The sequence below is a fragment of the Pteropus vampyrus genome, unplaced genomic scaffold, assembly GCF_000151845.1.
Source record: "Pteropus vampyrus isolate Shadow unplaced genomic scaffold, Pvam_2.0 Scaffold36, whole genome shotgun sequence".
Lineage (NCBI taxonomy): Eukaryota > Metazoa > Chordata > Mammalia > Chiroptera > Pteropodidae > Pteropus > Pteropus vampyrus.
In genome coordinates this window covers 4,338,321-4,359,575 of record NW_011888817.1, presented here as the reverse complement: position 1 = coordinate 4,359,575, position 21,255 = coordinate 4,338,321, and the positions used below count along the sequence as shown (strand labels likewise).

Below are 21,255 nucleotides of genomic sequence, written 5' to 3'. Positions count from 1 at the left end.
TATTATGGAAACAAAAAGAACTTTTGTCTGTCAGAATTTTCAATGAAAATAATACTTTGGCCAAGCCAAGATTCTCCACACTAATAACCTATATACAGCCATATTCAGTAACTGAATTGTGTTTATGCTTTTCTTAAGCAATCAAGTGTACATTTTGACCACATATCTATTAAGAATTATGCAAGAAAGCCTCATGTTCATTTGCCATACTCTGGCAAACAATATGACAAACAGCAATAGAAAAGAAAAAATCCTGGGGTGCATTTGTAATCAATACACAGAGCTGTGGCATGAACTTTCAGAAGAGCATTTAAATACTGCCACACACTGTCCGTCTGTGTGTCCTGCAGTCAAGTGACTATGCAGTTCTGCCCTTTGTCTCAGTAGAAGTCTGAATCACAAGCACAGTTCAAAAACCTGTTAATTCCCCGAAAGCACCAAATGGTCTTCAAAAAGGGAATTATAAAAATCTTAAGACTCTAATAGTATATTCTGTTTAAGACACCATGAAGCACATGATTATAGTTGTGACAGGGCAGTCTCTGTGAGCACAGTTTCCTGTTAAAAAAGTAGAGGCCCTACCAGAAAGATTTTATATATAGCGTGTTAAACTTAACATGTTTGAATTTTTTTCTTTTACAAGTCTCATAAAATTCTCTCTTTACTGGTGCTAATTTATGTGATGCTACATAGGACCAAGTTATCTAAAATAATTGATTTAAATAAAAGTATATCTGCCTCTTCCAAAAACAGTGTAACATCCAGATTCCTGTAATATATTTCAAGGTAGTAATCATGTTTAATTTAGTTGTGGTTTTCTATAATTGGTAAAAGAAGATATTGAGAAAAATGTCATGGATAATTAAGCATAGTTCCAAATTTTAGAAATTTCTGGAGAATTAATACCAGGTCTTTAAGGAAGTTACCATTTACTTCTAGTTTCCTCTTTTCTGAGAATAATAAGTAAATGGACAGATTTAGAACTGTTAGTCTTATTTTATTTATTCAGCACCATCATCTTCAAAATAAATAAAGGCACTAAAATAAAATCCTTGTTTATTCTAAATACCCTTGATCAGAAAAACAACTATTCTTAGCTCTTATCTGAAGTCCTTAATTTTAACAAAATTTAGTGTATGGTATTTTAAATTAACATGTAGCAATTGAAAAATCTCTTCTGTGTATGCAACATAAACTCAGTATTAACTATATTCTTTCAAATACTGAAAACCTCTAATATGAGATTGGATGCTCGAGAAAAAATAATATGGACTGGTCTCATTTTAAACTCATGACTCTAACTTCAAGTGGCTCTGAGTGATACTTAGCTGTCCTACTATAGTCTAGTCAATTATATCCTAGATGAATATATTGCACCTCCTTTCTCTTCAGATCATCAGTATCTTCCTCAATGTCAGCTTCTTATTTCACTGGGAGGACAAATCATAAGAGGACATACACAAGTGCTTATCACCAAGCTATCAACCTACCTCTACCTGTACTCATGTTCTGCCTTCCTATCTGTCTTAGACTGTCTGGGCTACTATAACAAAATACCACAGACTGGGTGGCTCATAACAACAGAAATTTATTTCTCACAGTTCTGAAACCTGAAAGTCCAAGATCAGGTGTCAGCATGGTCAGGTTCCAGTTAAGGCCCTCCTCTGGGTTATAGATGGTAGTCTTGTGATCTCACATGGTGGAAAGGGAAAAGATCTCTCTGAAGTCTCCTTTGTGTGGGCACTAATCCCAATCACGAGGGCCGCCCTCATGACTTAATCACCTCCCCAAGGTCCCACCTCCCAATACCATTACTTTGGAGGTGGACTTCAATATAGGAATTTGGGGAGGACACAAACACTCAGACCTTAGCACTACCTATTATGTTGGGTAAACTGTTTATGCTCCCATGTAAGCCCAACTCTTCCATTTGTCCACTGGACCCATCCTCTCTTCTATTCAAGAACAGGGCTCTCACAAACTATCCAATCTATTTTCTACATCAGTTTTCCCCTTCCTACTACATTTTGTCCATCAGTGTACAAATATGCTATAATATATGCCATCTTTAAAAACAACAAAAAACAAAAAGCTTGATTTAACCAGCACAATTGTTTGCTTTTCATCACAATGAGCTCCTTTAACCCTTTTCCTGTTTAGAAAAAAAAATGCAGCTTGCTACTAGCATTCTTTTAACATCATGCGTAGGAATGCTACATTTTCTAGGATTTGACATTTTCAGCGATCGAGAATTACTATATTTTGTAAATGGAAATACCACAATGCTAAAAATAGAATGATGTCATTTGTTTCCAAAGACTTAATATACTGGAACGATGCAAAAATAATAATAAAAGCAAGATATTTCGTGGCAAATTTTGGGGGTAAGGACTGTAATTGCAAGTTATCTCCAGGGTAAATGCAGCTGCAAGCACCTGCTGGTGAGTATTCTTGAGGCAAATGGGAAATGAGTTAAATTCATACCCACTAGGATGACTATAATTAAAAAAAATTTCTTTTTTAAGGAAAATAAAGTGTCGATGAGGATGTGGAGAAACTGGAACCTTCACACATTGCTGACAGGAATGTAAAATGGTGCAACCACTGTGGAAAACAGTTTGGCAATTATGCAAAAATGTAAACGTAGGGTTATCAAATGGCCCAGCAATTCCACTTCTAGGTATGTACCTAAGAGAATCGAAGACGTGTTTACACAAAAACTTGTACATGGGCGTTCACAGCAACATTATTCATAATAGTCAAAAAGAAACAATCCAAATGTACATCAATCAAATAAAATGTGGCATATACATACAATGGAATATTATTCTGCCATGAAAAGGAATGAAGTACAGATACATGCTAAAACATGGATGAACCTTGTAAATATCCTAAGTGAAAGAAGCTAGACACGAAAGACCAATTGTATGATTTCTTTTATTTCTTTTTTTGTATGATTCCTTTTATATTAAATGTTCATAATAGGCAAATCCATAGAGTCTCTCCTGTGATTAGGAGAGAGAATCTCATTTTAAGGTCCTTATTTTTAATTGCTTTGTAAAATTCCTTTTGTCTTGTAAGGTAACATATTAGCAAGTTCTGGGAATTAGGGTGTGGACATCTTTGGGGGCCATGAATCTGCTTACCAGAGGAAAGGACATAAAAAAGTAAATGGAGAAAAGTATCACATTCTTGAATGGGAAGATGTTCTTTGTAAAGATTTCATTTGTCTATATTAGCCTGCAAATTCTGTGCAAGATGCTTTAATGATAGCTGAAATTGGATTTTGACTCAAGTGAGTAGATAGATGCTCAGAGAAGATTGCACTGCTTAGAAAAATAAAGGAACACTGACATCCTTTGCAGAGTTTAACAGATTGCACATATTCTAGAAACAAATACACCAGTATTCTGCACAAGAACAAAATAATGCTTCCTGTTGTGTTTTCAATATTCTTACTGTTAACATCCAGGATTTTTCTAGTCGCCTTATTTTAGGCACATATTTGACCAAAGAATGAGCTATCTATAGAGACTCCTAACATCCTTATTAGCAAAAGTTTACGATTGCATCATCTTATATGCATAGTTTCACATTATTTTGCCTAACACACCATTTTTACTAGTCAAATCTGAAACTCATTTTTTCTGTCCACTCATACAGTGCCCGGTAGATGGGCACTGTGTCTTCTCAGTTCAACTGGGATAGCATTTAGAAAAATGTTTCTAAAGAAACATTTCTTCACTTAACTATCCTGTTTCCTCTGATACTGTGGTTGATACTATGGACAGTGCCAAAGAAGGCTAACATGGTGGGTCGATTCTGTGATAAGGTTTTATTCCCTACACTTCTGTGCATATTTGGGGAAGTGGTGGTGAAGACGAACAAGAGAAAAGTTTGTATTTCCCTCCAAAGAAAGCGGCTTTTGTAAAAATAACTTGATTGCAAAGCTCAGGTAATGACTAACTCTCCCTACGGATGTGATTAGTTCATTCAATGAAGTTATTTCATGGCAATTGTCACGCTTTATTAACAACGAGGATGTCTGTAATGTATCCTATTTATAAATCCTTGTAAATAAAAGTCACTGTTACTTAATCCCCAATACCAAGCATTGTCCTCGGAATGACATCTCAGATTTCATCCTGATCCCTCGATTAAATTAAAAGTCAACTATGGGTGTCTTTGCATTGTCTCCACCTTTCTTCCACAGACTAGCCGAACATGGAAGTAAAAAATTTTTCTAAGTTAATACTGCATTTTCAGGGATCTTGTGACGCCCTGGGGAGGCGCGCAGTCCAGCAGCCTGGCGGAGTCCGGACGCGGCTTCTCTCTCCCGTAGCCGGCCTGACATAGAACAGGAGGAAGTGGCCAAGAAGGGTCTAGGGAGGCACAGGCCAGTTTGCAGCTGCCCAGAGGGTGGAGGCAACAACCCAGTCAGGATTAGCCTTGCAGAATGCCTGAGAGCCCGACGAAGCACCGCACCGGGGTCACCTCACTCTCCCCGTTCATCTGAGAAAACAAAACCGTCACAGAGAGCCAGATACCCGGATGGAGCAGCACCGCCCTCACGGCTGGGTCACGCATGCGCATCCTAGAGGCCTTTGCGACAGGCTGGGAGGGGGCAGGGAGGAGAAGGAAGAGCGGCAGTTGGGCGGGGAGGCCACGCCCATCGCGCCCGTGCCTCTGCGCATGCTCTATACGTCAGCTTCTGGTACTTTCGACCCGTCAGCCGCCGCCCGGGTCAGTTCGCGTCCGGATAGCGAAGGAGTTGCTTGAAGTTACGTTACTGCAGAGCAGCAGCGAAAGCCCCTCTTCGTCTTCAGGTGTGAAAGGAAGGCGTCCCGTGGAACTTTCTCTTCATCGTGAGGCGTCGGCGGCCTGTGGTAAGTTCTTCGGTGACGGGGCGGACCCCCAGAAATCTCAGCGGGGAAGGCAGGGAGAGTGCGGGCCCGTGCGCGGCGCCCCACGAGGGCCTGGAGGCGGGCGGGAAGGATGGTGTCTGGTGCCCGCTTTTGGCGCGGTTGGTTTGCTTTCTTGGGGCTCCGCCGTTCCCCGCGGGCTTTACTTCCGGGACTAAACTCCTCTTCCCCCTTTGTTTTTAGGAACCAAGTGTTGGGTAAGGATCCTCAAAGGCCAGGGAACTTCAACCGCAGGCGCAGATGTCCAACTACGTGAACGACATGTGGCCCGGCTCGCCGCAGGAGCCCCAGTCGACGCCGGGCCGGTCCAGCCGGCTGTCCTCGGCGACCCGGAGCCGCTCTTACAGGAGCTCGCGGTCCCGTTCCAGCGTTTCCAGCCGTTGGTCGTCCAGGAGTCGGAGCCGGCCCCGGTGCAGGAACAGGTCCAGGTCCAGGTCTCGTTCCCGAAGGCGCCACCAGAGGAAGTACAGGCGATACTCGCGGTCGTACTCGCGGAGCCGGTCGCGATCCCGCAGCCGTCGCGGCTACTGGGAGAGGCGCTCCGGTTCCTCCAGGAGATACTACGGGTCTCCCTCGCCAGGCCGGTCCCGCAGCCGGTCCCGTTCTCGGGGACGGTCGTATTACCGAAGAGCCTATGCGATAACGCGGGGGCGACGCTCCTACGGCTTTGGTCGCACGGTGTACCCGGAGGAGCCCAGGAGTTGGCGTGCGAGATCCAAGACGAGGTCGCGGAGCCCAACGCCCTTTCGCTTGAGTGAAAAAGGTAAGTCGATTCGCGTAGAGGCGCGCAGTTAACTCCTGATATCTTTTTATACGTGTGGCATAGACAGTATGAGTAGGCTAGGGAACCAGAGTTGTTTTGTAGTTTTAATATTTTTCTTTAGTGCCTGAAATCTGTTAATATTTTCCTTGGAAGGAGAGGGTGGGCTGCAGGCTAATAGTTAAAACCACACTTTAGTTGACGCTTAGTTTTTAAATTGTACGCTATTTCTCCTTGCGGTTAAGTTGTAGAATTAAATGTTTGGGGCGGAAGTAACGTTTACTTCCGGTGGCTGGCAGTTTTTAGTGGAGTCTTCTAAATGGTTGACTTAGTTGCTGGCTCTAAGTTCCTGCTAATTGAACAAGAAGAATAATATAAAAGTACTTTCTTTTAAAAAGTTAATACTGTATTACTGAAAAAATTGGATTTTGTTCTAGTGTTTTAAAACAAATAACTTCGGTAGGATCATACAACAGAAAGGATAACATCTTTATTTTTGTTTTTTAAAATAAAACACAAGCTTATTTTGTGATTGAGTCCTCTTGGGGGAATATTACAGGTTTAATGTGTATTTTGTATTTCTTTTGTAGATCGAATGGAGCTTTTAGAAATAGCAAAAGCCAATGCAGCAAAAGCCTTAGGAACAGCCAACTTTGAATTGCCCCCTAGTCTCAGAACTGTTCTTGTATCTAAAGAAACAAACTGTGGAACAGCTGTACCAAATAATGGTGCAAAGTTTGAGGTAAGTATTCTAGATTTATTCAGACTAAATCTTCTGAAAGCTAATGCCAGAAAGATCTGACTAGCCATTTTTATTTGATTTACTTTAGGCTACTTTTTGGAAAGCTTGCTAAATATAATTTCTTAAAATCAAAAAAGCAGATCTGACAGTACAAGAGGTGGTCTCCTCCCTCGAAAATGGGAGATTAATGAAATTTATTTTGAGTTGACACGGTATTAGTTACCTTCATAATTGTAGCTGGTGTTTTGGTGATTTCTATATAATTACCAAGTTTTCGTAACTATTTACAGAGTGTTTGTAGCTTTCATTTGCAGCGTTTTGCTCCCACAAATTCTGTACTCAACATACAGTATAGTTTATCTGCTTTATTTCTGTCTTATAGAAATCATGAATGAGGTCTCCAGACATTGATGAAGAAAATCTGTTGGTAATTGATAACATGGGCATAAGCATCAGAGGTTTTAACTAATTTGAAGTTTATGTTCATACACTGAAAGCTTAGTTTTTCGTTGATAGATCCATGTGCATGCTAGAACTTGGGATAGTGTACTATTTGGATAAGATACTAAAGACAATTTGAAACTAAAGTACACTTTGTAATGATGGGCATCTGTGATATAGATAGATGTCCCTTTCATAATATATGCAATATATTCCAGATGTTTTGAGAGATTACAGAAGAAGAGGCCTGCTTCACTTGCAGATAAGTTTGTTATAATTCTCCAGAAATATATGCAGGATATGCATTGGCAAATTGCACTGTGCTTTTAAAGTTGATTATGTGAAACACAAAGGATAAAATTCATAACTTTAAAGGTAGTTAGAAATTGATAGAATCACTTAAAACAGGAAAGTTGTCTAGATGAACCTGTCATTCAGGCCCATATGTGAATGGATATACTTAAGTCGTAGTAGTAGACAGAGTCTTAGTTGAGTTGCTTTTTCAGATGATTAGGTTTACAGCGGGCAAATGCCTTAGTTCTTTGAAACTAGTTATTTTCTGATATGACTTTAACTTTCAAAGTTACTCGAACTGTTATCGGGGAATACAATACTGTTTTATGGGGAAGAATGTCTTAGGCCTATTATTGGACCAGTTTTGTGCTCAGCAGAGTACAGTGTTGTTTAGACTGTTAACTATATGGTTATATCCAACTTGATGTGGGTCTCTACAACTAAATTTATAATTGGGTTACATTGTATATAGTACTGTAAACCAAAGGTATGGTTTTAAAAAAATGTATTTTCTCTTACCTGTCTAGCTATCGGGAAAGCTAACAGAAGATGGAACTAAAAATCCTAATGAAAAGGCTTCCCAGCAAAAAACTATAGCTTTTAGCTCAAATGTAAGTATAATTAAGCACTGACTAAAAAATTAGACTTAAAACATAGTCATTATGTGGGCTTATATTTTTGTTGGAAGGCTTATTGATTTTTGCGGTGATAATTTGGGGCCTCCTAAGCCACTTTACAAATAGAATTAATCTTTCATTTGTGCCACTTTTACAAGTGACCAATGTAATAGGCTCTTTACATATTTCAAGTCCTCATTTTTGGTTTCAGTATTTCGCCATTATTTTTAAATGTTCTCTTACATTTTTTAAATTGTTGGAATATTTTTTTAAAAATCTCAAAACCCTGTAATCTGAATATTTAAAATCAGCTAAGGGTTGAAAAAACGAAAGTCTCAAAACTATTTTAACACCTCACTATTGTAATATGCCTTGCATATGTCTGATTTTACCTGGTAGTTTCTTGGCCTAACAGTTTGATTGAATCAGGTTTAGAAATGAGGTCCATGTTTTGAATTTGGTATTTCAAGTTTCAATCTTGAATTAGTGTATTTTGTAAAAAGCAAATATTTGAGTATATACAACGTGTGTCTGGAAAGCTGACTTAATTTATTCTCTTACAGAATTCTGTAGCAAAGCCAATGCTTCAGAAACGAGCTAAAGCTACTGCTGAAGAGATCTCCTCAGGATCCCCAAAAATAGAACAGAAAAAAAGTCCATATGATTTGTGGAAACCTGTTTGAAAAGGAAGACTAATGGCTAAGGTTACTTGAAATGCACTTTATCGCAAGTTTGTTTCTAGCATTATTTCATTACTGTGAGCAATTTAATGGTAATTACTGAATTACAGACAACACCAAAAGACAGTAAATACTTCACATTTAAATAACATTTTAGATTTCTCTTACAGATGTACGATAATAGAGATGGACCAGAGGGTTTCGTACAGGTGGGAGTCTTGTAAATACACTTCATCTTTTATGTAATAGCGATTGGTTATATAGAAGTAAAATTTCTAAGACACAGCGATTAAACTGTGTTCATGTTGTATATATGTATTAATAAAATTTTTGTTTTTCTTATTTTAGTCTCACTTTATTGTGTATACATTATATATGAGTCTTTATTTAATAAAGAAGAATAAGGAGGTGTGTGTTGTTTAAAGCCTTGCTAATCCGAAATCCATGGACTGACAGCACAGGGCTCACTGACCTTACCTGAGAGTGTGTGAGAAATGCTGAATCTCAATTCTCCATTCTAGACTTGAAGTAGAACCTGAATCTTAATATTCCCGGCTGATGTGGATATTAACATTTGAAAAGTCTGGCCTAAGTTTTATGGAATACTGGCATAGTGTGCTCCTGGAAGAGTTACACTGAGAGCTTCAGGCAGGTAATTCAGCCAGAGAGGCTGAAATGTAAATGCCTCATTGAGCTATAAAATCTGTGAGGTTTAGTTACATATCTTTATTGTACTTTATTCTAAAAAACTCTTTAGTTTGAAATTCTTTAATGCTGTAGCTGGGAAGGAACTAAGCACATAAAATTTTAAAAATGAGTGTTGGCTACAAACTGAAAGCTTTAGACAGCTGATGTAAATAGACTAATTACAGACAATAGTTTTGTCCTTTAATACCTATTAGTGGACACCAAAAATCTAGAAAGATTTAAGCCATTTTTAGGTTAATCTTCACAAGTGTTATTTGAATTATTAGATCATATGTTCGAATTGAACATAAGATGCCAGCCAGCTTAATGAATTTATTGTGCCTGTTTGCTTGGGCCTAGCAACAAAATATATCTTGGTAGAACCTAGACAAAGAATAAAAATTCCAGTGGACAAAACATGCACAAGGTTTTATAGTAGTGTTTGTTTTGACAACCATCTTTATAGTTAACGGGTATGTTTTTCTTACGGTTTCCTCCTTTGCCACCATCTAGAACAGCTTCTTAAATTTAAAAAATAACAAATTTCCAATAGGCGGGGATAACAAGTGAGAGACGATGGCCAGAAGATCAGCGGCAAAACAAATCAGGGAAGGGACACCAAAAAAATGAATAGATGAGCAGGCTGAAGTTAAAATTTTAAGTAGAAGTCGGCTTTTTAAATGGTGAAGGTCTTCTAGTGGGACTTAATAAATTACTATTAACTAAAGCTATGCCATCACTATTTTACTTGCACTTTTCAATAAGGTAGCCACTGGCTACATGTGGTTAAAATTTAGTTCCTCAGTCATACTAGCTACTTCTCAAGTATTCATTAGCTATATGTGGCTAGTGGCTATCTTATAGGAAATTACAGATAATAGTATTTTTGTCATAGAATGTTTTATTGGATAGAGCTGCTCTAAAGTTCTGACCCAATGAAGAATTTAAATGAACAATGACTTAGATATCTACATTCCTAAACATACAGTTCCTGTTATTTTTATAGCTTTGGTCACATTCTTATTCCTCAAGCCGGTAGCACTTATTTGAATAAGGGGAATTTCCTGGAAGAAGGGATTGCTGCTCTGGGTAAACATGTTCATTTCACATCTAAGTTAACAATGAGTTATTGGGAGGGTAATATTTTCCTAAAGGGGTAAGTAAGTATGTGGTTAGGTTCGTTTTTATTTTCAGACCTGAGAATATTGGTAGATGCCTGGTTATAGCAAAGAGAGAACAGGACTGATTGGTTTTAAGATTTGTAACTGAAAATGTGGTTAAGCAGAGTACCATGTTGGTAACCTCAGTAAAGTTGCAGAACTTAAGGACTTCTTTAAGGGAAACTTGACTACTAAAATCTTTTTCACCTTCACTTAGCTGGTCACAAAGTACCCACTCTGATTATGACCTGTGTTTACATACTAGCCACTTAACAGCTAAGTGACTACTTCAAACCCCTTAGGTTGGCTAGTTGCTTTGGATGTGTGCCACTCTAAGATTCACTTCTATAGGGAGCTTTCTTGTCAGCTGCCTTCACTATCAGCTTCAGCCCATTAACATGCTTGAGACTTACCTATTTCCTCTTGGATTTGTATTACGTCTTTTGACTCATTTTCTCTTTACTTCCCAGTATCCTGAAAATACAGTCTTTTCTTTCTTTCCTCATAATCCATCCATGTCTAATGACCTTGTTGGTTTGGCTTTGTAATACAGAAAACTGCATACTCCTAGACTGACTGTCATTATGTAAGTGGGATACAATTGCTCAAGTGTAATACCCTGTTACTATATAATCTGGACAAGATAGTCATGTGCTGCTTAACCACAGGGATATGTTCTGAGAAATGCATAGTTAGGTGATTTCATCATGTGCAAACAGAGCGGCACTTACACAAATCCAGATGGTATAGTCTACTACACACCTAGGGTATATGGTATAGCCTATTGTTCCTAGACTACAATCCTGTATAGCATGTTACTGTACAAAATAAGATTAAATCCAGCATGAGAATAATGCAATCGAGATGTGAACATGATTTAACATGGCATACTGTTTTAAAGCAAACTCATAAGTTAGAGTATATTGTAGATTAAAAATATAAATACATAAATCGGTAACAGTTCTGTTCAAAACCGACGGCATAGACATTAAGCACACACTTTCGACACAAAAATACAAGGCAAGTTTTTCTAAAAAGTAATAAATATATAGGCATGAAAATACACAGACATTAATAGAACACTTAAATTATAAAAGGAAAGATAGAGACAGTCCTGCCTTACTGGTACAATTTGGCAAAACAGTTCCTGAAGGAGATTAGACAGTTAAGACAATTTTGTTTAATTTCAGCTATATATTTCCTATAGAAATTTTCTGCTTTGTTGAATTTGGCATTCCTTTAATGTAGTTGATATCGGCAACGTCAGTATAAGGTCATCTCTGGCTAAATTTGTCTCATTTTTCAATTCTGTAATGGAAACATACACAGAATTAAAAACCGCTTTCTTTTTTGGTCTTCATAGTTAAGACTGAAAGCAACGTCTTTAGAAAACCATTCTACAAAAAGAAATGTTCAATGAACTTTCTTGAATTTCATTTTATAAATTAACAGTACTGCCCGATGATCTGGCTGAAGTTTGGGAAATAACACAGGTTCACGTTGAAATATGAGGGGAATAATACACACTATTTTGATAGAATTTTTATACTTTGTTGATTCTAATAATTATCCCATTCAAAACAAATATAAATGAAAGTGGTGGTGAGTGAAACCATTCTTCAAACTAATATTTCAAGTGTTCCTTAATTTCTGTCAAGTTGCTACACTTCAAGACTGTAAAGTTAATTTTGTCATTTGGCATGAAATCGATATGAAAACTTTAGGTTGCATTTGTAGTTCTTACTGCTTTTCCAAATCTATGACCATCCTATCAGTTTCCTCTATGGAAGGCACATGTGTTCCATGAAGAAGACTGTTAGGTGTTGGGTAGAACTCTCCGCTGAGAAAGAGCAAGGTGGTTAGTAACTCCAAAGATCCTGTACCTTCAGATTAAACAACGTTTAGTGGTCAAAAATAGAAAATTTTGGGATTATACTTGATTTCGAGAAATAGAATTTAGACTCGAAAAAGGTATTTTGAGAAATCATCTACTCCAATGCCTATATGAGTTAGCTGAGGACCAGTAGGCTACTGGACTTATCCAACCAAGTTCATACAGTGGAAGATCTTTAATGAGAACTCTCTGTGCTCTGCACAATTTATAGCTCTCTCCACTCTGCTATACTATTGCTATTAAAATAGTCATGATTTAAGCAGACTACCTGTCATATAATTAGGGAAAGAGTTTGGTTTAGCATTGCTTATTGTACATGATGAAAGTAGATATCCTCCACAAGTAAGGGGCACAATAGTAAAAGTCATAATCATGATGATGATGATGATAATAGCTAACAATGCCAAGCATTAAGTGCAGTATATGAATTCATTTAATCTTTACAATATCCTATGAGGTAAGCACTATTATTATTTTCTGTATACAGATTAGGAAACTGAGTGAGAAAAACTGTGTGACATAGTAAGTGATAGAGCCAGGATCCAAGGCCACGAAGCAAAGCTCCAGAATCAGCACTGTTAAATTTAAGTCCTCCCAGTAACATACAGAGTATACTATTAAATCACATCAACTTACTGGTTTTGCTCAGTGTTTCATATGTTTCCATGTCAGGTTTGATCTGCTTGGTCAACCAATGATAGTGGCATCAATGGGCAGAAGCATAATCTAAAAATAAAAGAACCACAGATTATTTTAGATGTTGGGGCATTATTAAACCTATTATTAAGTGGGTCATTAACAGCCTCATTCAATAAAGTAAAAGCCAATTTTACCTGAAAATGTCAGATTGGGGTTTTTCCTCTTCCTTTTCCTCTCCCATATTTTCGAATCTTCACTGATCTCTAGCAACTTCACTTTCTCGTAGTCTCTCTTGCTGCACATTCCTTAAAAGGGAAAAAAGTCAGCTCTATCACCTGATAAAATTCCTTGATCCCTTTTAAATTAAAGACCTAGAGACATCCATTAAGACTACAAGTTGACTAAGTTCAAATTGTGGAACCTCCTATGATCTGTAAGAAGTAATATTCTATAACACTTAACACCAAAAATAGTTGTAGTGGACACATTAGGTATCCATCAAAATCCTTTCTCCCCTCTTTTCTGGGCTCATGGCTGCCCATTTCCCAACCTCTCTTGCAGCTAGATCAGGCCAGATGACTTAGGTTCTCAACAAAATATAGAAGTGATGAGGGCTGCTTCAAAAGCCAGACCTCAAAACCATGGCTGTGCCTTCTCCACACCATTCCCCTTCCTGCTGTTTGGAACTTGGAACCACCTAGCTTTGCCCACTTAGAGACACCAACAATGCACTAGGGAATGGCAGAGAAACAATGGAGCAGAGCTGTCCCTGTTACTTGCGTTGCTCACCCAGGGACTGATACATGAGAAACTAATAAGCTTTATTTCTTATCGTTGGAACTGTTATTACTGTAGCTTACTTAGCCTTTTATCTATTGCTTGTGTGCCAGGCACTGTTCTAAATGTTTTACATATTATATTCTCACAGCTCTCAGGTACAGATGAGGAAACCAGAGCCAGAATGGTCAACTACCATTCTACCTACTGCCTCAACAAAACACAGAATAATATTTGAATCCACAGCTTATGAAGATGGCTGAATTGTACTTATTTTTTTTAATCCTGCAATTCTCATTCCAAACTTTTTTAGATTCCCAGTTTGCAGGTAATTTGTCTTTTATTGTCCTCTACAACTTCGTGGTGATTTAATTTACAAGCTTCATTATAAAACTACAACACAAATGTTTGTCAGCTGAAACATGAAAATAAATCCAAACAAATCTTGTCTTCTTTGAGGGTCATGCAAGAGGACCACACTGTATCCTGAAAGTAACAGAGAAACTGTATGATAGATTCTTAAAAGTGGACCTGTGAGATAAAGGGTTCATATAATTTTAATAAATATTGTTGACTAACTTTTCTTAAAGGTTGTAGACTTCTACACAAACTTTTAAAATTAATTTTTAATTTTGGAATTGTAAATATTTATATGGTTCAAAATATTATATATAATAAACATCTCCTCCAGAATACCACTTATATTAGCTTCTTGCCTATTCCTCCTCAGATCTCTATGCAAAACAAAAATATACTTAGTAATCCTAACCTTACCCTCTACTCCTGTAAATATAGCATGTTATAACCACAGTTCTACACCTTGCATTTTATACTTAGTATGTTTTGGAGATCTTTCAAAATTAGTATATAGACACATGCCCCATCCTTTACAGCTTCATGAAGTTCCACTGAATGTACCGTAACTTAATCAGTCTTCTATTGACAGACGTTTGAGTTGTATCCAATTTTTTGCTTTTACAAAAAATGTATGAAATGAACGATCTTGTACATAAGTCGTTTTTATACCTGCGCACAATTGTACCTGTAGGATAAATTCTCAGAAGTGTGATAACTGGGTCAAAGAGTAAATGCCTTTGTAATTTTTAAAGATATTGCCAAATTGTCCTCCCTAAAGGTTGCACTGGATTTTATGAATTTATATTTCTTCAGTTTCACCAATATAGTGTGTTGAACTTTTAGATTTTTGCTATTATTTTCCAGTTCCCTAAACAGAATAACCCATTGAGATTCTGATAGGAATAACATTACATTTATACTCATTTGAGATACTCTTGTGATATTATTTTTATATTGCCTTCCAACCAGAAAAAACTTCATTTTTCCAATTTAATTTTTTGCACCTCAAATTATCTTGTATTTTTCTTCATGGTGCCATTTAAATTTTACACTTAGGTATCTTTTTATTTGGGGATTACTTTTTCATTTCTACATCTAATTAGTGGTTGTTAGTGCAGAAAAAAAAGTAATTTTCATATATTCCTCTTGTATCCAGCACCTTACTGAATTATCTTAACTTCAGTACTATTATTCATTCTGGCAGTTTCCTTGTTTACGGAAGAGTAAACAAGATGAGACGTGTCTGCTCTCCTGCAGTTTAAAATGTTGATGGGGTAAATGGAAAAAGAACAAATATCTTACACTATTGAGAAAATTAAAATGGTGCCGTATGACAGTACTAATGGCCTACGTGAGACAAGGCAGTCCGAGGAGAACTACCTCGGAGTAGGTAAAACTGAGGATAAGGAATAAATGGACCGCACTTCCAGCTCAAGGGAGCGGCACGCAGTTGAAGTGACTGTCGTCTCCCAGGCTCGGGTTAGGCCATTTCTCCTTAGCCACCCCGCTCCAGGTGCTTCCCTGCCCTTCTCTCCCAGTTCCGCCGCCCTTCTCTCCCAGTTCCGCCGCCCTCCTCTCCCAGTTCCGCCGCCCTCCTCCCGATTCTTGCCTCTGCGTCCTTCTGCGGCTGCGCACAGTCCTGCCCAATCGAAAACAGCTCACTGCTAAAAGGAGCAGCGATTGGTCCCAAGCCCCTGAAGCTGCCAGGAAGGGGCGGGGATTATAGTAGATTATTACTATCTATCCGCTGCGCGGAAGGAAGGCCGACGGAAGCGCTCTGTGATGTTGCCGGAAGTGGGGAGGGAAAGGTTGTGATGGCGGTTGCGACTCTAGCTGAAAAGGTAAGTGCCACCGGCTCTACCCAGGGGCTTTTGTAGGGGAGGCTTTCGGGGGGCAGCCTTCGGGGGACAGCCGGGCAAGAGGTGGAGAAGATGCCTGGGTGCCGGGTCAGGGAGGCGCAGACACTGTGCGGTCGGGGTCGGCAATGGAGGCCCGGCCCGGCCCGGCCTATCGGGACCGGTCAGGAATCGGCCTGGATAGTCCCTGAAGTCCTGGACACTGCCTCCAGCCAGTCCTTCTTGCCGCAGGTGCTGGTGGAAAATGCGGAGGAGGAGCGGTCCCTCGCGGCGGCGGAGGAGCTGACCTCCCAGAAGCGCGAGCAGAGACTGCGCAAATTCCGGGAGCTGCATCTGAAGCGGGTGAGTACTTCCGGAGATCACTTGAGACCTGTCACTTGGCGAGGCCTGTGCGCGTTTGTAGAGGGACGGGGAAGCCTCACCAGCGCGCCTGAGAGACCTGCAGAGATGGGTGAAAGATCTAACCTGGTGATTCTCAACCCTGGCAGCACACTGGAATCACTTTGGAAATAACACATGCTCGCTCCAACCACCCTCCCGCCCACATCTGATTTAACTTATCTTGGCTAGGTTTGGGATTCTCTGTTACTAACAGTCTCCCTACTGTATAAGTCTCACAAACTCTTCATTTTACCTAGGGAAATATGTAGAGCTAGAGACTGGAAGAAACTTGTCCAGTGTTAAAAAGAGAGATGGTTACCTCTTCAAAAATAATCAATTCAGCAAATCTCTGAAAGTTTATAGTGTCAGTGGTTCAGTTAGTTGGTGGGGAACCAGATGATTAAGGAAGAACCTCTGCTTTTAAATAGAGACAACTTTATAGCTAGAAGTTATATTGTGGTAAATGCCATGCTAGAGTTAAGAACAAAGTGCCTTGGGAATGCAGAAGAGGAGAGATTAATACAGTTCCTGGGGCTCCAGGAAGTGCTTTTTCTAAGAGGTGACAGCTGAATTACTGTTTGAAAGATGAGCAAGTCGTTATCAGACAAAGAAGTTGGGGGAAAAATAGCCAAGCAGAGGAAACAAATGCAAAGGGGGAGAACAAATACGAGAGATGAGTCTAGCAAACAACTGGCTGCACTTGGAACTGAGAAAGAAAAAAGCAGCCCTTTACTATTTCAACTTGAAGTGACCTGACAGATTGGCCGTGGTTCCACAAAACCCCAACTCTGTTGGAGTGAGACAACAGCAAGATTACTTAAACCACAGAAATGACCACACATTCCCTTCTTCTGCTAATACTAGTTACTATTATTACCAGATGCAGCATTAGTCTTAGTCCATTAATCCTGCCTCCTATATGAAAACGTAAGCTACACAATCATAGGAGGCTCTGGCTTTCTGACATTGCCAAAACAGAGCACAAACATGTTTCCTTGAAGCTTTCCCTTCCAGTCACCTGATACAAACCCAAATCCTGTAACTAGCCCCTCCTAACACCCTCTCACTGAAATACCTACAGTTCTCCATGGTTTGCTGTCTTCTTCAGTGCAAGAAACAAAACTTTGTTTGACTATAGTTATATTCTTGGTGTCTTTAACTGGCATTGCCAGAGCTCAGAATGTATGGGGGATGGTAATTTAGAGGAGTACCTCTCTTTGCCCACCCCAGAGTTAACCTTATAAGGAATTAAACGAACACTTAAATATTTACTTGGATGGACTGTGTAAAGAACATGTGGTTGGAAATTAGGAGATATGACTTCCTGGACTAACTGCCTCCAGCCTGTGACTAAGAAACATCTCAATTAAATTGTCCTTAAGATGATATATTAATTTTGTTTTATACAGGTAAATTTATTTTAAAACAGACTCTATATAGAGTAATTCAAATGGACAATTTCATTCTTTTGCTATAATGTAAGCTGTTGAAATATGTTAAAAAAAAGGGTGGACTTGGAAAAGATTAGAGATACTAAGGTAGATATTAAAGCCTTAGACAAACTGAAGCTTTCTCCTTGGATTAGGATTAAAAGAGAATTGAGAGTAGAACATCTTTCTTATTGTGTGATAAGAAAGTATTATTTCATGCCATCTAAAATATTAAGTGCCACTGTAGTAGTTCTTTCTTTACTTTGTGAAATCTTGTCCCATCCAGCCCTAAAGGACTAGCTCAAAGGGACCACACAGCTAATCAAAGGCAAAGCTGATGTTAACCCCCAGGCCTTGAGCAGCAAACCGGTGCAGCTCAATACATTTTTCTTGACTGTGTACAAATGCAAACCTGATTAGGTGGTTCCCTTGCTTAAAATCCTTTGATGGCCTTGTGTTGCTTTTAGGATAAAATGGGGTCCCCTTACCTGGCCTTGGAAGAAGGCCAGATTATTTTGGATCCATTTTCATGTTTCAGCTAGCAAACATTTTGTGTTTTGGTTTTAGAATGAAGCTCGTAAATTAAATCACCAGGAAGTTGTGGAAGAAGATAAAAGACTTAAGTTACCTGCAAATTGGGAAGCCAAAAAAGCTCGTTTGGAATGGGAACTACAGGAGGAAGAAAAGAAAAAGGTTAGGGACTCTTCTGCTGTCTTCAAAAGTGGGTTACTCTGTCTTTCTGTTTTGAGACAGTAGAACATGGTGGTTTTGTACACGGGCTGTGGAGCCAGGCTGCCAGAATTTAGATCCTGGTTCTGCTCTTTACTAGTTGTAACACTTTGGGTGAGTCATTTAACCTCCTTTTCCTCCGTTTTCTCATCTGTAAAATGGGGACTATAATAATTATTTGAGTTGATTAATTATGAATTAAATGAGTCAATGCATGTAAAACATTTAAAACAGAGTCTGATACCTAAGAAACATTGAATAAGTATTATTTTTAAAATCAATGTGCTTACTATATACCATAGCAGTTTCCTGATCTTTCTTTGAATGTTAATCATTATTTTAAAACTATCACGTGATATCTCTGTTCAATCATTTTTCATTTATAAAAGATCAAATAATTGCTTCTATCATATTTGCAGGTTTCAGCTTTTTTCCTTTCTTTTTAGGAATGTGCAGCAAGAGGGGAAGACTATGAGAAAGTGAAGTTGCTGGAGATCAGTGCAGAAGATGCAGAAAGATGGGAGAGGAAAAAGAAGAGGAAAAACCCCGATCTTGGATTTTCAGGTAAAATTAGCTTTTACTTTATTGAATGGGCCTGTTAGATAAACATTACTTTCAGTGTTTTCGGTTTGTGAAAGCATATACCCACCCCTTGATGGAGTATTCTCTAAGAGACCTAAACCCCAAAAAAATACAAATATGTCTCACAGGGCAGAAGGAAAGGCTGTATTTTAGTCAGCTGGGTTTTTTTATTCTTTGTGGTAAAATTAATTAGCATCTTTAGGATAGAGGCTATGCCTAGCTTGTATTGCTTCTAATAATTTTGAGTTTTCTCTGATAAGTAATGACCAAACAAGAAGTATATTATCTCTGATCCTTATTTTATTTTTAGATTATGCGGCTGCCCAGTTACGCCAGTATCATCGGTTGACCAAACAGATCAAACCTGACATGGAAACATATGAGAGACTGAGAGAAAAGCAGTAAGTTGACAGAATTAATACAAGCTTTTATTTCATCTTGAGGTGACATAGGTGTATTTGTGTGTGTATATATACATCCGTACACACATACATAAATACAAACATACTGTGATGCTTAGGTATGGGTTATCACCAATGGTCTAAGAATGATTTCTGGTCTTCACAACATGATTTATTGCTCACCCCACAGCAAGTAAGCCAGCCGCCTGGTTATCTTTCTAGCAGGGCATTCTAAGACTGGGGGTTGAGTATTTTAACACCCAGATTATCATAGTTACTTAGATAATGTAGGAGGCAGAATGCCCTTAGTGCCAGGATGGGTGAACTTTCTCTGTAAAGGACCAGGTAGTAAGCATTTTAAGCTTTGTGGGCTATATGGTCTCTGTCACAACTATGCAGCTTTGCTGTTGCGATGTGAAAGCAGCCATAGAGCACACACACACATTGCTGTGGCTGTGCCCTAATAAAACTGTTTGCAAAATTGCGTGGTAGAGTTTGTTGACCTTGCTTTAGTGTAAGGAGACCTAGAAGCAAGTCCTTTGATCTCTGGTCCTTGGCTTTTTCATCTGTAGGATGAAGGTGTTGGAGTAGGTGATTTCCTAGGTCCAATTTTGCATTTTTTTTTTTTTTTTCCAAAAAGTTAAGGTAGGATTCCACAGGAAATACGTATATGTATTTTATCTGCCATCGTGAATGGTTGTTTAGTTTGAAATTTGGAAATGTGGAGGACTTGTAGTGTTACTATAAAGTCCATTTTGCTGTCTTTTCAGTGGAGAAGAGTTTTTCCCAACGTCCAACAGTCTTCTTCATGGAACACATGTGCCTTCCTCTCAGGAAATTGATAGGATGGTCACAGATCTGGAAAAACAGTAAGTACTCAGAGCAGCCTGAAATTTTAAATGCTTAATGGCAAAATTAATGTAATGAGCTTGGAATTGAGTAGATGGATATTATACTTGTTAATTTCTGACTTAGCATTTATAGTGGTTTTGGGGACAGACGGCAAGTAAGCGTTGAATCCATATGATTTGGAATGGAGAAGGAATATAGTGATGAAATTGAATTATAACTGAAGCAGGAAAGGGTCTAAAGAAAATTATTCTTTAAGAACTTTAACAGTCACTCTGCTATTTGATTTGAAGAAGTAATGTAGTAAATGTACCTCTGTTACATTTGTGTTTCTTTATACTGATGGGGTGAATTCTAGGCAGAGCGGAATAATTTATATTTTAGGAGTTAATACACATGAAGTTTTAAGAATAGTGTCTGTCACATACCGTGCACTCCATATTAGCTGTGGTTATTATTAATGTATTTTATTGTAATCTTTTAATACTTCATGTGCTCAGTTTCTAACAATGTTATCATTGCTCTTTTAGAAGCATTCTGAAGATGAGTTTGTATATTTGCTGAATTTCATGGTTCTTATCCAGGGTAGTGCTGTTAATTAAGACTTGATCTTAATGACCCCCCCAGCCCTGAAAGTGTGCTGTTCTAAGTGTACTGATTCTATCAACTTATTTGGCCATGTTTTATTAAGGTTAAAAAAGAAGGTAAAACATGAATTTTGTAAATTGATTTTTCCTTGTCCCAGAATTGAAAAACGAGACAAATATAGTCGGAGACGACCTTATAATGACGATGCAGATATCGACTACATTAATGAAAGGAATGCCAAATTCAACAAGAAGGCAGAAAGATTCTACGGGAAATACACAGCTGAAATCAAACAGAATTTGGAAAGAGGAACAGCAGTCTAATCCTCAGGAACTGTTCTTAAAAGCTTGAGAATGGAGTGAAAATTTTTGCCAGCAGTTTGAAGTTATCTTCAAAATTATACTGGTAAACCAGGATTCAGTCTATGCCTTCCCACTCAGCATTTAAAAATAAATGGTTTTTTTTTTTT

General features: G+C 38.5%; 2 protein-coding genes and 1 long non-coding RNA gene across 5 annotated transcripts; 2 read left to right on the top strand and 1 right to left on the bottom strand.

The window, feature by feature from the left end:
• The first annotated feature begins 4,696 nt into the window (after positions 1-4,696).
• RSRP1 (arginine and serine rich protein 1) lies at positions 4,697-8,798 on the top strand. 3 transcript variants are annotated; one of them, XR_895749.2, is made up of 5 exons: positions 4,697-4,886; positions 5,106-5,685; positions 6,273-6,851; positions 7,084-7,770; positions 8,340-8,422. XR_895749.2 is itself a non-coding variant. In XM_011357622.2 (5 exons), the coding sequence occupies exons 2-5, from the start codon at positions 5,163-5,165 to the stop codon at positions 8,457-8,459; spliced, it is 879 nt and encodes a 292-aa protein (XP_011355924.1). In that variant the 5' UTR covers positions 4,697-4,886; positions 5,106-5,162; the 3' UTR covers positions 8,460-8,798. The 3 variants fall into 3 exon arrangements, 1 of the variants encoding a protein (XP_011355924.1); XM_011357622.2 differs by having other exon boundaries at positions 6,273-6,424; positions 7,687-7,770; positions 8,340-8,798; XR_895750.2 differs by lacking the exon at positions 8,340-8,422 and having other exon boundaries at positions 7,687-7,770.
• A 2,378-nt stretch (positions 8,799-11,176) lies between these two features.
• Positions 11,177-13,143, bottom strand: LOC105290675. Its single transcript, XR_002779726.1, has 2 exons — positions 13,031-13,143; positions 11,177-12,923 (listed from the first exon to the last, which is right to left on the bottom strand). It is a non-coding gene; the product is annotated as an uncharacterized LOC105290675 (long non-coding RNA).
• A 2,524-nt stretch (positions 13,144-15,667) lies between these two features.
• On the top strand, positions 15,668-21,253 carry SYF2 (SYF2 pre-mRNA splicing factor). Its single transcript, XM_011357621.2, has 7 exons — positions 15,668-15,811; positions 16,058-16,168; positions 18,205-18,330; positions 18,813-18,930; positions 19,259-19,349; positions 20,120-20,218; positions 20,944-21,253. Exons 1-7 carry the CDS (start codon positions 15,785-15,787, stop codon positions 21,107-21,109), a joined length of 738 nt encoding a protein of 245 aa, XP_011355923.1. The 5' UTR covers positions 15,668-15,784; the 3' UTR covers positions 21,110-21,253.
• The last annotated feature ends 2 nt before the right edge of the window (positions 21,254-21,255 follow it).

Coding starts and splice junctions, on each gene's coding strand:
- RSRP1 (XM_011357622.2), top strand. CDS start 5,163: ATGTCCAACTACGTGAACGACATGTGGCCCGGCTCGCCGCAGGAGCCC. Junction 6,425..7,686: donor ATAATGGTGCAAAGTTTGAG/GTAAGTATTCTA, acceptor TTACCTGTCTAG/CTATCGGGAAAGCTAACAGA. Junction 7,771..8,339: donor CTATAGCTTTTAGCTCAAAT/GTAAGTATAATT, acceptor ATTCTCTTACAG/AATTCTGTAGCAAAGCCAAT.
- SYF2 (XM_011357621.2), top strand. CDS start 15,785: ATGGCGGTTGCGACTCTAGCTGAAAAG. Junction 15,812..16,057: donor TTGCGACTCTAGCTGAAAAG/GTAAGTGCCACC, acceptor TTCTTGCCGCAG/GTGCTGGTGGAAAATGCGGA. Junction 18,931..19,258: donor CCCCGATCTTGGATTTTCAG/GTAAAATTAGCT, acceptor TTTTATTTTTAG/ATTATGCGGCTGCCCAGTTA.